Source organism: Pangasianodon hypophthalmus, chromosome 14, assembly GCF_027358585.1.
Source record: "Pangasianodon hypophthalmus isolate fPanHyp1 chromosome 14, fPanHyp1.pri, whole genome shotgun sequence".
Lineage (NCBI taxonomy): Eukaryota > Metazoa > Chordata > Actinopteri > Siluriformes > Pangasiidae > Pangasianodon > Pangasianodon hypophthalmus.
In genome coordinates this window covers 1,894,503-1,912,237 of record NC_069723.1, presented here as the reverse complement: position 1 = coordinate 1,912,237, position 17,735 = coordinate 1,894,503, and the positions used below count along the sequence as shown (strand labels likewise).

Here is a 17,735-nt window from a genome sequence, read left to right as displayed (position 1 = left end):
CTGTTATAGAAGAATATTTCTGATACATCTGATGTTTTATTAAGTCCAATTTCTTGACTCCAAATCCGAATAAGAGCTGTTTAAATAACACTTTTATCCACTTCCTGTGTATTTTGCTGTTTAGTCTTTCTGCTGTGTATAAATGGTATTATATTATGTTCACCACCAGAGGGCGATGTCACTACACCTTACTATACAACAACATTAATCATATTTATTACAGAGAGAGAGAGAGAGAGAGAGAGAGAGAAATACAGATGGACAGATACCCAGATCGAAAGAAAAGGAGATACAGAGCAAGACTCACACACACACACACACAGACATATAGAGAGACAAATATCCCGAAATACAGAAAGTGAGAGAGAGAGAGAGAGAGAAGTACACACAGAGGCACAGAGAAAGAGAGAGAGATAGACAGTGAGACAGACAGAGAGCGAGAGAGATAAATGGGCAGCAGTTGTATGGGTTTTGGTTCTATAAAGAAGATTGCATGATGCACACACATTCACACACACACACACACACACACACACACACACACTATTGCTTCCAGGGTAACGTCCTGGAACGTCTGAAACAGAGTCTGTGAATGACCTTTGACCCTATTTATCAGACAGACAGCAAGACAGATAGAGAAAAAGAGAGAGCCTGTGATATTAAAGAGTAAACAGAAATGAAGTCATATAATGAAGTGGGCGGGGCTATGATGGTGTTAAGCTAGGTGGGCTAGGATACTATAACAGGGAAAGAGAGTTTGTGATTGGTCAGTGTTGTAATGCTATAACAGCGCTGTGATTGGCTGGTGTTATAGCAGCATTTAACCACATGGGTGAGAGAGAGAGAGAGAGAGAGAGAGGTTGGGCAGGGCCACCAGGGTGGATGGAATACTATAACAGCTCTGTGATTGGCTGGATGTTATAATACTCCACCCACCTTAGCGGCGAGCCCTTGGGCGTGGCGATGCCGTAGCCTTTGGAGTCAAGGTTCCCTCCGACCTTCATGGTGTCGCACGGTTTCCTTTGCTCTGTGTACTCGTTCATGGTGGACTCCAGCAGGAACGCGTACTTCCCCTTCGACCTGCGCACTCGGGACACGCCCTCCGCAGTCGTCTTCGTGAACACGGACGGCTCAGCCGACTTCATGTATGACCACATCTTCTCATACACCGCAATCTTAGACCTCTAGAGGGGCAACAGACAGGAGCAAGAGGTTAATTAAAAAAAAAAACAAGGTGTTGTTATAGTTCAGCGATCGTCAACAGATGGACCACAGTCCTGATGTGGACCTAGCAAAGTATTTCAAAAAAGATATAAAAAAATACTGTAGCAGAACCCAGCAACATTTGAAATGAAACTGGCTGGATTTCAGCGACCTCGGTTTTTTAAACGTGAGCAACCATCATGGATTCTGTCTCAGATTCTACGTTGCAACCAATCATATGCATTTATGCAAATTATTTAGCTGAAGGCAGCTCATTGAGAAAGGAAAGAGTTTTCACAGACTTTTACAGATTTCTTTGTTTCATTTAAGCACTCTGGCCTACTTTGAAATTTACAAGCTTTTTGTTTTTTATGGTAACATTAAATGCCAAATGAGGATAAATTGACTTCTGATCATGTCCTCTTTAACCGTGTTTATAATATTGCACTCATCCTTTTCACAGTAATGTAGACATGCCACTTCCATCCACTCGCACAAATCCATCCATCCACTCGCTGTACCGCTTATCCTACGCAGGGTCACAGGGAACCTGGAGCCAATCCCAGGAGACTCGGGGCACAAGGCAGGGGACGCCGTGGGCAGGGTGCCAACTCATCGCACACACCCATTCACAAGCACAATCACACACACTCACTCACTCACTACAGACAATTTAGAGTTGCCAATCAGCCTGCAATACATGTCTTTAGACTAGGGGAGGAAACCAGAGGAAACCCCCGAAGCATGGGGAGAACATTCAAACTCCATTGAATTAATCATGACGTTCCCTAATAAATTATTACTGCAAAGGAGTTGCAAAATCCTTCTTAAATATTTACAAGTATTTAATAAACGAAAACAAAATAATTCACGTTTTCTTTATGCTTTAATTCTGTTCATTTCCAAGGTTTATTCTGTTGCGTTATTCATGTTCATTTTTACATGAATTTTTACATTTTCATTTCTCTGAAGTTTTCATTTTTGTTAACGCAAGTAGCACAATCTGTATGCAGTGTGTATAGATTTCCCATACTGCACTGTTGTTGGTGCATGTATTGATGTATGCCGTGAAGTGTGCACTTTTATGAAAGCTTTGAGAATGAGTGTGTGTGTGTGTATGTGTATGTGCATGTATATGGGTGTGTGGCAGAAGGTCATTTATCCTGCTGTCTTTGAGTTTCAGTCTTTTCACACTCCATAAGACACAACACATTCTTCATCTCCGCTGTGCACACCGCGCCAATGTGTGTGCGTTTGTGTCTGAGTGTGTGTGTGTGTGTGTGTGTGTGTAGGAGGGGGTGTAATGGGGGGGGTGTGTGTGTGTAGTGGACCGTGACGGGCAGAAACCCCATAATCATGTCAGTCACGTCCAGGCTGCGGCTCTGCGGCAATGGCCTTAAATAAAACATCACACACACACACACACACACACACAAACAACAAACACTGGACAGAGTGTGTATTCTACTTGGTCTTCATTACTCTGTCTCTCTCTCTTCATTCTTGTATGATGGGGGCCTTCTGTTCGTTTCCTGACTTTCCTGCCTCCTGGGTTCCTCTTGTTCCAGCTCTACCCTGACCACGACCCCTTGTCACTGTCACCACCTGTCCCTAGTTATTAGTCTCACTTTTGTTTGTTCTAATTCCTTTCATTTTGGACTGCTAGGGTGGTTTCATTAAGAACTAATGGAGTATACCTGTTTGCTGGTTTCCTTGCAAGAGCACAGTCATCATTTTGTGACCGTGACGCCATGTGTGCAGCATATAAAATGTCCCCACAATGACACACTCATCCTCTTTGCCATTCTCATCTTTTTGTGGGGTTGAGCAAGTGGATTTGACTGTGGAGTTGAGCAAGATGCTGACTAGCATTCTAATCTTTTATTCTTATTGTTAAGTCTGCACCGGGAGATGAGAATGCATTGACATGCATCTTGGATGATGGTAATTCCAGTATTTGACTTTCACCTCGGTTAACTTTCTCAACTTCTTCAAGATGGTGAGCTGTTTGTTCTGCCAGGCCCCAATGGATTTGGATGATGCACATGAATAATCCCCAAATTGTCTGGGGCCAGAGCACCAGAGCAAGGTGTACAGACTCAAAGACCATTGCTGGAGCCTGGTACAAACATTGCACCATTTGCCAATGGTACTTGGACAGATCTTTGGTGCACAAGCCCAGAAGGCACTGAATGATCACCTCCTTTTATCTCAGACATGAACTACACAAGGGATACCTTTAGACACACGTTACCTCCAACAGCAAACCACGTTGGTGCTGCCACGCAACCCGGAATGCACCAAGCCTCTGGAGTGACCAAGCCTCCAAATCATGAGTCACCAAATGTGCTGGGGGATCCCGGCATCGCCCATCTACAACTGAAGCACTGGAGCTGGATAATATCACATCAGTTGCTCCTGAGTACACTGTCCAAAGGGTATCATTTACAGTTCCACTCTTGATCACCACCAAACCTATGGTCCATCCCATAGAAGTGCATGAACCAAGTCAACTGGCTATACTTACTGAATAAGTACAATCACTACTAGAGAAAGAGGCAATACAAATAGTACACAGACCAAATATTTTTCAAGATATTTAAAAAAAAATGGAAGCAAGTTTGGATATGACTGCTGTTCGGTATGATACACGTACCAGATGTGATGTGAACAGGTAACAAACATGATTCGTTTGAATCATTCGTTCGAGCCGTAGATCTGAAAGATGCATATTCCTCCAACTACTTTAGAGCACAGACAATTCCTCTACTTGCTCATAAGCAAAGCAACATACCAGTATGTTGCCCAAGTTACCCAAAAGGCCCTGCAATGCCAGGGTCTGTGTGTACTCCCCTATCTGAATGGCTGGTGCTCTGTTGCTGGTTATGAAGACAGACAAAAGCTCTGGGACCGAAGAGTCATTTGCCATCTGTGAAGACTGTGCAGTTCATCGGCATGAATCTTGACTGAGGTGCCTTGAGAGCCTTTTTAACGAAAGACAATTCTGGACATAGTCAGGAAATTGCAAATGGCCCCACACTGCCCATATGCACAATTTCTATTTCTGGCAGGGATGTTGGTACCAGCAACTCTAGTAGTACAGTAGAACTGGGAAAGCTACACCTCAGACCATTTCAGACCATGTCAGGCCACATTGTTGTGGTATATGGCAGTACATTTTCAGGAACCCCTAAAACACCACGGGGTACAACACCACGGTGCACTGAAAAAAAAAATCTAATTTACTTAATTCAAATGTGTACATCGGTTCCACGTGAATGAATCGAGTTACGTAAAGGAAATTTGCTTTCGTACATCCAACGTGATTTGATCCTGTATTTTCAAAGCCCAGAATAAAATCAAACCTTGCGCTCTCACTCATTGCAAAGCAGCAACATTACCCACTGCATAATCATACAACACATGATTTAATGAGGTTCATTTAATACTATAGTTATACTGTAGTTCCCATCAGTGCCAAAATCTCTGTAAGATTTTATAACGTAAAAGGGTCGTGTTAATATTACGTGACTTGATCACACTCACTGTACGTGATTCAAACTAGAAATTAGAAACTTGCTCAAATTAAATTTGGTATAAGCAATGAAATCACATTTTGATGAGATTTGAAATATTTTTATGTAAACGATACGTTATAGGTTCTCTTAAATCTGACCAGCCACATCCCTTTTTTAGTGTTGTATTTACGTGAACGATGGGCAAGATGGCCAAACAAGCTCTGGAAGTGGACAGATGCACGCCTTTTGTCTTTAAAAGCGGTTATCTAATGTGCTGATACAAATCAATGAGCATATGCTGACTGTGTGTTTCAGTTCCTTTGGAACACCAACAGCAGAGTGGAATTTGATCTGTGGAATTTGAGACCAGACAGACAACTTACTGGCCAATGTGGTTCACTGACAGGGCAGAGAGAGAGGCTTTGGGCCAGGATGCGTCGGAGCATGACTGGCCAAATGTACTGCTGTATGCCTTTCCACTGCTGACATTGTTATGGGGCAGTTATATAACAGACTACACAAAGCTGATAGCCTTGTTCTGGCCGAACAGACCTTGGTTCAGCCTGCTGTTGATGTTACTGCCAGGCTCTCCGTGCCCACTACCTATCAGACCGGATCTGCTGTCCTAGATGAAGGGGTCACATGTCACAGCACGCCACCATGAAATTATGTTTCTGGACCTTGGGAGTGACCCCAGCATTTTGGCTTGTTTGCAAAGGGTCAGACAGCGTGCTGTTTGATTTGGAAAGCATTGATGTGGAACGTTGATGTGGAAAGTTTAAAGTTTTCTAGCAATAGTGTCAAACACTGTGCATAAACACTTTATCTTTCACCAACAACAATGTTGTGAGTTTTTGCAGAGTTGCATATTTCTTTTTGGGTCTACCCTGAAGTGTATGTGGCAGCATTGCACACCCGGGATAGATCTGCCGCTAGGCGTGCATAAGGTAGTCACAACTTTATGGCCAGACAAGTTGGCTTTATTGGTCTATGTTAGAAACCGGAGTACAAACATGAACCCAGCATTCCTACGAACGGTACTGATGCCCTAGTAGTCCTCTACTCAGGTGTTTACATACATTCCTTTCCATTTTTCTGGTCCCCATGTTTTCTAGGTCCCATTCCAATATAGTATTTAATATGCCCTCACTCTGAAAAAAGACACCAGGAAAAATGAGGTACAGAGATTACGAAAGGCTAGAAAAAAGAGAATTGGGAACACACTGGGTAAGACATGGAGACTAGTAAACAGTCTTCTTGCTTTCTTTCCTTCCTTGCCTGTCTCTACAATGATCGCATTGAATTGTCGGTGTGTCTTACATCTGTGTAATTTGTATATGCGTGTGTGTGTGTGTTTTTGTGTGTACCTTGAAGAACTCCTTGGTGGAACCGGAATCGAGCGTGCCGTAGGCGATCTCAGTCTGCTTGGCAAGATCCTCTGCACTCTCGATGGGAGATACCATTCTCTCCACGGTGAGGAAAGCTGCCAGGTTCGCCGTGTATGACGAGATGATGATCAGAGTGAAGAACCACCAAACCCCGCCCACTATACGACCTGACAAAGACCTTCGGGGAAGAAACAGGAAGCATTACATTCCAGTCAGAAAGCAGCGTGAATGAAGGCATCATTGTATGTATTCTACTTGGTGTAGTGAATCCCATAATCCTGTTATGAATAGCAACAATAATGTGCTTGTGTTCACATTGTTCATGAGATTATATGAACCTTCTGGTGTTCAAGTCGAAAAGCTGTGCATTGGAGCAGAAGCGTTGTGGTTGCGGGACGTTTTTACTGTCAGTTTATTTGTTTTAACTCATTTCCACTGTGACTGTGCCTTTACATTGTCCATATAACACTAACAGTTGCTTGCTAGCTTGGTAAATTGTTAGCCTCCGTCATCAGCTAGCTTATATTTGGTGTCCACATTTCCCAGTTGTTTAGCAACAGTGTTCTTCATCTCTTGAGCAGTGACAGATTTGCTTTTCTCGTAGCTAACAAACTTTGTTCTTGGTATTTGTTTGTATTCTGTGTTTAAAATAATATAGTTAACATAACATGTAGAGCGTTGTCTGTAAGCTAATGACTTCACAATTTAGGAAACTTGGTTATATGCAGCTAAATTTGTCAGCCACTGACTTAGCCACTATATCTAACTTTGTTAGTTACTTTATTAGTTAGTTAGTTAGTTAGTTAGTTAGTTAGTTAGTTATTTGTTAGCTAGCTAACTGGTGTTTTAATTTTTTTTCTTTCACACATCCTTCCTTCCTTTTTTACTTTTTTCCACTTTCAGGTTTCCATTTTCTTAATTGCTTACTTCCATAAAACAGAATGATTGCAGATATCATCTTCCTTTCTTTCCTCCCTCCCTTCGTTTTTTTGCCTTCCTTCCTGTTCTTCCTTCCTTCCTGTTCTTCCTTTCTTCCTTCCTGTTCTTCCTTCCATCCTTCCTTTCTTCTTTTATTATTACTGTTATTTTGCCTTCCTTGCTTAGTCATTTCATTTGTACAGCCACACTGTACTGGGTTCTCTCTCTCTCTCTCTCTCTCTCTCTCTCTCTCTCTCTCCATCTCTTCAGCTCCCTCCATCTCTCTCTCACTCTGTAGCAGTGTAAATCTAATGAGGAACATCCTGCTGCCAAACTCTATTGATTTCAGTGGCTAAAATTAGAGTACGCTTAGTATCTCTCTCTCTCTCTCTCTCTTTCTCTCGTCTTTCTGTCAGTATCTCTGCTTTGAAGAATCCTGTCTTTTATCTTTGGACATGGCTACAGGCCAAAACAAAGGGTATACGGACACACACACACACACACGGTTCCACTTTGGAACTTTTTCTGAAAGGGAAACACTCTATTACATGGTCCTACATAAAACATCAAGGAGTTTCCCCAGAGACAAACCGAAGAACCCTTCAAGGTGCTAGATGGAGACTTTTTTTTTCCCTAAATGTGTATCTACCTGGATGTGGAGGGACTCACAACTGGTAGCCAAGTCCAGATGTGAAATTACCGTTAAACGTACATTTCATAAGCAATGTCTAATCTTTGGCTCAAGTAACACACAAGTTGTTGTGGCTGCTGCGACTTTGCGTATCACCATAACAACAAGTGCAAAGTTTTGACCACAGTAACCTTCTTTATACTATTTCTATGGTAAAAGTGATTGTTAGATCAGAGGGTTGAGCGAGATCCAAATGTCTTCCCGCTTCCTACGTACATGCAATTCAATTTTATTGAATTGACTACGTTTAGTCAATATGCACATCCATATTCCGATATTAATCAGAATTTGGCAATGTTCTAATTAGTATTGAGTCATGAAAACGCCGCAATCCGATTGCAATCCGATTCACATTAAGGCAATATTCTGATTCCCTGAAATTCTGATTCCAGTCCCTGGAATATGCCTGTTTTAATTGGAAATTTTGTGCATGTAAACACCTTATTCAGAAAATCCACTGAAAGGCTGCAACCCGTATCGACCTTACACGGAATTTGATGTGCATGTAAACGTAGTCACTGTTAACAATAGACCATTGTCCTTCACACTGTGTAGTGCATGAGAATCCAAACAGCAAGCCATTTTGTTTTTTTTTTTACAACCTTTTTCTCCCAATCTGGTCATTTCCCATTTCCGAACCCACTAGCTATCTCTTCCCTACCAATAAGAGAGGATGAGGACTAGCACATGCTTCCTCTGAGACATGTGAAGCCAGTGTATCTTTTTTGAGCTGCTACTCATGTTACATTAGAAACTCAGAGCTATCAACCCTCTTCCGCATACATGAGCGCACAGACGCCTATGATTGGCTAGTGTCACCGTGATTGACAGGGGACAGAATAAGACCATCCCTCCCACCCGGAGAGCATGGCCAATTTCGCTCTCCTGGACTCCCGGCCATAGACGGGTGTGGCATTTTCGGGGTTAACACTCACAATCTCTCGATGATAGAGTGAATGCTTTTCTGTCGGGCCACTCGGAAGCCAGGTAGCCATTTATGATTCGCCATCACACACTCACACACAACTAGAGTCACCAGTTCTAGTTCCTACAGGCATATTTTTGAGAGGTAGGAGGAAACCAGGCAACCCTGAGAAAACCCAAATGGACACAGAGAGAACATGTGAAAGTCCAGTAACCCGAGCTCAGGATCAAACTGGGGATCCTGGAGCTGTGAGTGTACCACTGTACCACCTGGGTCTAAAGATGTATTAGCTAATATACAAGCCATAGCACTAATGTTAAATAAAGTATGCTATACGATGGAATATGGAGTTTTATCTCTATTCTAGCCAGCTCTTAGGTTAACAGTGGTGAAGTTTGGCTGCTGCTTATGGCCTGGAGATAAAACTAAAGGATAATGTGTCTTTTATGAGGAGTTATGAGGACTGTCTGAGAGACAGCAGTGCCCTAAAATGCACTTACAGCAGTGATCAAAATGTAATCTAGCAGAATGTGACAGGTCAGGCCTCCCAACTCCCCCCCAGTTTCTGCCTTTACCAGCAAGGACAGAACTTCCATGATGCAGGATGCTCAGATTTCAACCAGTGGACTGCTGCTACTCCTGTAATGGTGTAACCCTGGTGCTGTTGTCTGTCTCTTTCCTTTTCTTTCTCTCATTCAGGGAGTGACAGTGTAATTCAAACAGCGGCAGCACAGAGACGGAATGTTGCTAAAATAAGCAGAAAGGTGAAAATAAAAAGTGACGGAGAGAGAGAGAGAGAGAGAGAGGAGGAGGATGGATCGATCTTTCTTCTCTTTCACCTCAAGTTAGGCTTGAGGATGGAAAATCAATTTAGCAATGCCAAGATCTTGACTTTCACACATACACACACACACACACACACACACACAAGGGCTTCAATGTAGCTAGCTAAAGTACACAACAGAACCTGCTGATCAAGCTAATTCCAATGCTAATTTTAGCTAATGCTAACGTTAGCGAATGCTATTCCTAAAGATAAAGCTAACTCCACTGGTAAAGTTATAGCTTTCCTCCAAGTTCCAGCTTTCCTTCTTTCCATCCATCCTTCTTGCTCCCTTCATCTTCCTCATTCTTCCTCTGTTATTTCCTTTCCCTCTTATTTACTCCTTACCCCCTTCCACCCTTTTTTCTTTCCCTTCTTTCGCACTCTTTCCTCCTTTCTCTTATCCCTCCTTCCTTCTATCTTTCCTCCATTCTTCCACCTTTCCTTCTTTCTTTATTGTTTGTCTTTTTTTTCCTCCCCACATTTCCTCCTTCATTTACTTTTTTCCTCTTCACTTAGTTTGCTTCTTTCCCTTCGTTTCCCTCCCTCCCTCGCTCATGACTGTTCTGATCAGTGTGAGACTTGTTCCAAACCTCATCCTGCAGATTTACCGTTCCTCCTCACTGAGTTTTGTTCCAAATGTTCAGAGCACACTGATCTGTCAGTGTTAGTTGTGGGGTTTGGTGATTGGACTGATGTCTAAACAGTGTGTGTGTGTGTGTGTGTGTGTATATGTCCACAGGGGACATCTGTCCTCTCAGGGGCCTTATTTTGGATGAAGTCCTGTGCTTTTTTTGCTCGGAAGTCTACATAACTTAGCGATAAAGTGGCAACTAACATAAATTAATTTCATTAATGCATAATTATGCATTGATTAATACAGACTATAGAAAATAAGTAAGAATTTACATAAGTCTCTGGAAGGGACAACTTTATATAGCTGTGTAGAGCTATTTAATCTCATAACGTCTTGAGTCATAACATGTTTGCCGCTCAACAAAAAAGGTAGAAAGTCTTCTGCTAGCATTTCGGCTATGAGTTTTGGTCATTTGCGTCTGGCTAATTCGTCTCCTTCATTAGGAGTTAAAAGTGAGGTATATTCTTGTTACTATACTGTATGTTGCACAGTGTAGTCTCTGTTTCCACATCCATTTGTATTCCTGATTCTGGAAAAAAAAAACACTAGCATGCATTTAAGCTAAAGATAAATATGCTTAGGAAAAATAGCGCCTAACAACAGCCAGACCAAGTCCGTGCTTCTCATGAGTAGTGTAGCAGGTAGAGGCAGTGGTAACTCAGTGGTTAAGATGTTGGCCCTCTGTTCAGAAGGTCATGAGTTCAGATCCCAGCACCACAAAGCTGCCACTGCTGGAGCAAGGCCCTTAACCCTCAACTGCTCAGCTGTATAAAGGAGATAAATGTAAGTCGCTCTGGATAAGGACGTCTGCCAAAATGCCATAAATGGAGGGATTTGAAAAAGGGTCAAAAAGTGGTCCACCCTAGACGTGTTGTAACAATTGCATTTCTAAAAGAAAATCTTTTGCTCTTTTATGAATGTTTTAAATATATTGTATAGATCAGAATCTGGGTTAAATCATTCTTCAGTTCCTGGGGAGCCTTTAGGTCAGCGCACAGGAGGAAATGGATTTGTCACTGTGTCCTAAATCCTTTCCTGCTTCCTGCGTCAGATAATCACTGGGACATTTAGACCTCCAGGGTTCTAGAGTGTCAAGTAAACAAGAATAATAAGACGTGTCCTAAACCACACAAGCTGTGCACTTTAGGAGTTACCTGGGCGTGAAGTCACAGCCCTGCTGCATGAAGGCTCCCAGGCTGAACCACAAGCTGTTAAAGATGCCGAACTCATTGGGCGGCTGATCTGCGTCCGGCTCTTCCTCGGCCTCGTCTCGTTTCCACTCATAGGGACTGAAGCGGCTGACGAGGAAAAGCACGACGCTCACGCCGATGTAGGCGAATACGATACACATCCAGATCTCATAGGCCAACGGGTCGAGGAACGAGAACACGCCCGGCTTGGACTTCTGCGGCTTTTTGATCATGATGGAGATTCCGAGGCTCATGAAGGGTTTGGAGAAGTCGATCACTTCCTCCCTCACCAGGGTGATCGTTAAAGGAGCCACCGCAATCTCTGCTTTCTGACATGACGAACACAAAGATGAGACAAAGGGGTGTGAGAAAAGATTTAGAGAAGAAGAAGAAGTATTTAAATAACAGATTTTTACAGCATTACTCAATTTTAAATGGTAAAATTACCATTTAAAATACCATTTTATTGAACAAATGCATTTAAAGTGAAACACTGGTACCATTACATTGAGTGTGATATAATAATGAGAGTTCCTGAAGTACAGTTCCTGCAAGTAGCTGAAAGTGAGGGAGTGATGAAAAAAAAAAAAGTTTTAAACAAGTGCACTGGGAAAATATATTTTCTATTTAAAATTTCGAACAACATGACAACATGTTAATGTTGTTTGCTATTAGCTAGTTTGCTAGATTATTAGCTAAGTTGCTCTATTCCATTTAAAAAGTTTTAACAGAAGCCATATTTCTAGCCTTGTCTCAAATAATTGTAACACACACACACACACACACACACACAAAACTGTGTTAGTGTGTACTCTGAGAAGACCCATTTCGCTAACCAAAGAGAACATCAAAACAGTCATTTTCTGTGCAGACAAAAACCATGAAATCCTCTGTTGTTAGCGTGACCTTGTTTGAAGACGCTAACTGTGTAGCATCCTTTTGTTGTAAATGAATGAAATTAAATTGGCCAATTGAAAAAAAAAGCAAATTCTTCTTGGCTGCTGAAAAGCAGTGATTTTGTTGGAGGAATAATGGACAAGCTGCTGTCATTGAGCAAGCAAACGAGAGAGAAAGACAGTGAGAGACAGGTAGAGTGAGGAAGTTTCCCAGCAGGCTCCAGAGACCTTAATAGACCAGGTGTTCTTCTCCAAACGTGTGCGGTGAAGCAGGTGGGGATCTTCACTGCACACGTTCGCTGACAGAAGACTGCCAACCACCACTTTCCCACATCTGTAATTGGATTTCCTCCACCTGATTTTTCCCCAGGCAGCCAATTTGCTGGCTTCTTCATCAAAATAATTAATGACACACGACAGCACAAATGCACAGGGTGGTCCCTACATAATCTTTGCTACATTGACTTTTTTGTAGTTTCTAAAGACAATCCTATTTTCCCAGGGTCTTAGTTTTTCCCCCTGGGTCCTAGAAGGCTTTGTTTTGCCTCGTTGTGATTTTAAAAATAATCCTTTATTCCCAGGGCCCTATATTTTCAGGATCCTATTTTTCCAGGGCCCTATGTGTCCCAGGCCCTACGGTCCCAATGTGCTATACTTCCAAAGTGCTATGTTTCTCAGTCCCAATGTCTCCCTGGTTCTTTGTTTCCAAAGTCCTATGTTTACCAAGTCTTAAGTTTCCAAGGTCCTATGATTCCAAAGCTTCATGTGTTCCTGTTTATTTGTTCCCAATGTCCTGTTTCCAATGTTCTGTGGTTCCCAGGTCCTATCTTTCCAAGGTCTTATGTTGCCAGGTCTTTCTTTGTCCCTGGTTCTTTGGTTCCAGCGGTTCTATATTACCATGGTCCTGTTTCGCTAGTTCTATGTTTCCCAGGCCCTATGTCTCCCTGGTTCTTTGTTTCCCAGGCCCTATGTCTCCCTGGTTCTGTGATTCCCAGGCCCTATGTCTCCCTGGTTCTTTGTTTCCCAGGACCCATGTCTCCCTGGTTCTTTGTTTCCCAGGCCCTATGTCTCCCTGGTTCTGTGATTCCCAGGCCCTATGTCTCCCTGGTTCTTTGTTTCCCAGGACCTATGTCTCCCTGGTTCTTTGTTTCCCAGGCCCTATGTCTCCCTGGTTCTGTGATTCCCAGGCCCTATGTCTCCCTGGTTCTTTGTTTCCCAGGACCTATGTCTCCCTGGTTCTTTGTTTCCCAGGCCCTATGTCTCCCTGGTTCTGTGTTTCCCAGGCCCTATGTCTCCCTGGTTCTTTGTTTCCCAGGACCCATGTCTCCCTGGTCTTAAGTTTCCAAGGATTTATGTGTACCTTGTTCTTTGTTTCCAAAGTCCTGTCTCTCGTGGACCTATGCTTCCAAGATCCTATATTTCTAGGGCCCTGTGTATCCCAGGTCCTGTGTTCCCAATGTCCTATGTTTTTCCAGGGTCCTATGTCTTCTTGGTTCTTGGTTTATATTTTCTAGGTTCTGTTTCCAAGTCCTATGTTTCCAAGGCTATATGACCCCCAGATCCAGCGTTTCACAAGTCCACCATTTCCAATGACCTCTGTTTAAAAAGTCCTATCTTTCCAAGGTCCTATGATTCCAAGGCTTTCTTTTTCACTGGTCTTATATTTCCAAGGTGTTATGATTCCAAGGTTCTATATTTCTATATACCTGCTAACGGTGATCTAACGACTTTCTTATACTTACTTATATACTGATATTGTTTTAGCAACCACTGGTATACACAACTCTTTAGACCTTGTCCACAGTAACAGATACATTTCAACATGCTGCTTTCCTAACAATATACTATACTGGTGCTTTTACATGGTTTAGAAAAAAAGTTTTACTTTTTTTTTATGTTGTATGCAGGAAAACTGTGTTTATATTGTACACAGCTGAAATCAGTTTTAGCATGACCAAAACAGAAAGTCCTGAAGAAACTGGAGCTGGCATCATGTAACAATCTACAAATGATAGAACAGGGGCATTTTCAAATTTTCTTGCAACATGAAATGGTCAAAAATACTATTTTAGTGTGAATGTTGAGAAAGCCTTAAGCCTTTAGATGAATAGATGTTTGTATAACTGTTTGTATACACCTCAGGTCATTAGCGTACGCATTTATTGTATATCTAACGTTTTTTCCCCACAAACTTTAATAATAGTGAATAACCATCAGAGCATTTTATTGACCGAAAAACAAATCATCAAATTAAATGTATTATGTTATATTGTGATATATTTTTACATTTTTTATTATCATGAGTCACTAGTGAAATGAGGTATGTATATAAGGGTTAATGTTTGATAGTGTTTATCTAAGCCAGGCAGGTATCTGTGTGTGTGTGTGTGTGTGTGTGTGTGAGAGTGTGAGAGTGTCTGCTCGACTGTCTCTCAACTGAATTGCCACATTGTGTAGGTGCAGAATGCTGTCTGTCTCTGTATCACCAGATTTTACTGTCACTCATCTGAAACACTGCCTGTCCCAGAGTGTCTCGTGTGTCTGTGTTTGTGTGTGTGTGTGTTTCCATCGACCTGTTTGTGGGATTATGAAATTATTGGATACCTTAATAACACTGACTCTCATCTGTAGTGAATGTGTTCTAGTCTCTCTTTGGTCTCCATCCTAAACCACCACATTGTACTACCAAACACTACCATGCCACCTATGGTTACTGATCATGGGTTTGTGACACAGCCATAGTCAGTGGCCAGTTGTCATGGAAACTGGGAAGGCTTAATTGTAGCTAGACCAACTAACTAGCACTCCTAGCTAAATAGTATGTACCTCAGGTGGGGACTGACATGTTTCAAGGGATCTAATGTTTCCAAGGATCACAGTTAATATTTTTGTAATTTTAAAAGCATTCTGTAAGTTTCCCAGGTCCTGTGTTTCCAAGATCCAATGTATTCAGGGCCCTATGTTTCCAAGGTTCTGTGTTTCGAAGGTCCTATTTTATCCAGGTCCTATGTTTCCGGGTCCTAGGTTTCCCAGGTCCTATATTTCCAAGATTCTATGTTTCCAGGGCCTTGTTTTCAAGGGTTAATGGAGTGGCTAACTATCTTTCCAAGGTCCTATGATTAGTTTTTACAGTCCAACATCCTATAATTCCTAGGTCCTGTGTTTCTGGGACCTTGGAAAAATAAGACTAGGACCTAAATTTCCAATGTCCTATGTTTCCAGGGCCCTGTATTTCCAAGATTCTATGTTCCCACAAACAGGGGGCCTGTGTCCACAAGTGCTATTTTTAATTTTTTTTTAGAAAACAACTATAATGTTTCCCAGGCCCTATGTTTCCAAGGTCCTAGTTTTCCAGGGTCCTATATTTACAAGGTCATACGTCTCCAGGGCCCTGTTTCCAGAGTCCTACTTTTCCTACGTTTTCAATGTCCTATGTTTCCATGGCCCTGAACTTTCAGGTTCTATATTGTCAGAACACCTCTTTGTAATTTCACAAACAAGGGCCCCGTGTCCCCAGGATCCCATGTACCCCATGTGCCATCTGGTTTAGAAAACCTTAATGTTCTCAAGGCCCTATTTTCCCAGGGTGTTGTTCAAGAATATAGGATTCAGGAAACAGGGTTCTGGCAATAGAAGATTTTGGGAATATAGACATGCAGGGTATGTATCATTTTCAGACACTATTTAGTATGATATTATGTGGTTCGGGATTTAACGGACTGAACAGTTGTCATGGTAACTGGGACGGCTTCATATTGGCTACTAAATGCTGAGCTACTAACTACCTCTCTTTCCATGATAAGTAATATGAATCACAGATGGTTTACTATTTTCAGATACTATTCATATTTTTCATATGCGGTTTGGAATGCTGCCACAGTTTGTAGCTAAGCTGGTGAGTGTGAGAGGTCACACAGTGTGCTACAAGTGATGTCATGCAATGAAGCTGAATCCTGTACATGCCTAGTTTCGCACACACACACACACACACACACCCACACACACAGTCAGTCGTACCCCGTACACAAGCTCCCCCACCATCCCATTCCAGATCTTGGTCTCCGGATCTCTTGCGCCGTACTTCCCATCTGGAACGATGGAGATTTTGTATTTAATCCCGATGTGATTGGCAATTTCAGATGCCAGATCAACGCAGTATCCCTCGTACTGATCGTTCCCTTCGTACATCTCCCAGTTTTTCTTCAGCATCACATATGGTCCTTCCTAACACACACACACACACACAGAGAAAAAGAAAGAGAAATGTGGGAAAATACAACTCGTCATTGGTTAGCAGTAACTTTGATATAACTTCACTATAGCTGCTGTGTGCGTGTGAGCTCCCTCTAGTGGTGATGACAGTAAAATTGCATTTATAGACATTTATAGGTTCTCAAAGTCAGTACAATACTGAGAATCATTTTATTTTATCAATCATTCATTATGAAATACTGGAACTGTTTCATATAGTGTTTAAAGACAGAGAGATACACAGAGAGAAAGAGCGCTAGAACAGAAAAATATGGACTAGAAAGCCAGGCGTGATGAACTCAACCTCCACAAATATATAGCCTAATTTCACAAGCTAACATTTGTAGAAAAAAATGTACTAGCTAATAATTCTTTAACGTTAGACAAGCTAACATCAGTAAAGTACACAACAGTCAAAGCAACAAAGGAAAACTTGTATATAATGTCTCATCACAAAACTTGTTACAGGAAAAGATGTCGCCATTTTGGATCAGCTAGCAGTGTTTGGAAATATCTTTCCATTGAAAAGTGTTCATTTTACAGCACATTTACATTTACAGCATTTTATTATTACAGCATTTATGATATTGATATTATGATACACGTAGATCGCTTCTAATGATATTAGTAGCTATCTACATGTATCACCTCAGCTATAAAAGTCACTGTCATTGAAATGCAAACATTATGCTCTGGATTGGCTGCCTTAGTGGCCACATCTTTCGAAGGTCGTCTCTCATTGGCCAGCTTTTTAACCCAAAAGGATCCTCTGATGGCATTAGAGACGAGGTAAGCTACATAACCGGTGCAGTCACTAACCTCTGTTTAAAAATCTGATCGTTACCTCTGTAATAGAGATGCCGTCTGATTTGAGCACAATGAGATGATGTTTAACAAAGACAGGAAGCTATGATTAAATAAGATGGAAATTGAACAAAGGTCAGCCGGGGGCACAAAGTGTGGGACACCATAAGGTTCAGAACATCAGGGTCTGTATGAGTAACATACTGATGAGTTCGTGTCGATTTGTTTTTCTTCCTCTCTGCTTCTTTCTGTCCTTTAATTACCAACACTTGGAAAATTTGCCTCTGGTTTGTCACTTGTTTATCCGAGACAGTGATTCCTCTCAAGAACATCTGATCCGTCAGCACCGCATTGGTTTAATTTTACAACGACTCCGCCCAAACTGCTAGATTTCATGTCTAGTTAGCATCCAGAACCATATTGGTTATTTAATTATTACTCAGTATGGCTGAATCCATGGGAAGTTGTTTAGTCGTCAATTATTAGCGTAA

General features: G+C 41.9%; 1 protein-coding gene across 5 annotated transcripts in view; it reads right to left on the bottom strand.

Annotated features, from left to right (window-relative positions):
* Positions 1 to 17,735, bottom strand: part of gria4a (glutamate receptor, ionotropic, AMPA 4a) — a 64,253-nt gene that overhangs the window by 8,640 nt on the left and 37,878 nt on the right. For all 5 annotated transcript variants that reach the window (XR_003404515.3, XM_026943454.3, XM_026943455.3 and 2 more), the window contains exons 10-13: positions 16,207 to 16,413; positions 11,258 to 11,622; positions 6,089 to 6,287; positions 937 to 1,184 (exon numbers count right to left, since the gene is read on the bottom strand). Coding sequence is in view for 4 of the 5 variants with exons in the window: in XM_026943454.3 (XP_026799255.3) it covers positions 937 to 1,184; positions 6,089 to 6,287; positions 11,258 to 11,622; positions 16,207 to 16,413 (1,019 nt within the window). In the remaining variant the exon portion in view is untranslated. The remainder of the gene's footprint in view (positions 1 to 936; positions 1,185 to 6,088; positions 6,288 to 11,257; positions 11,623 to 16,206; positions 16,414 to 17,735) is intronic.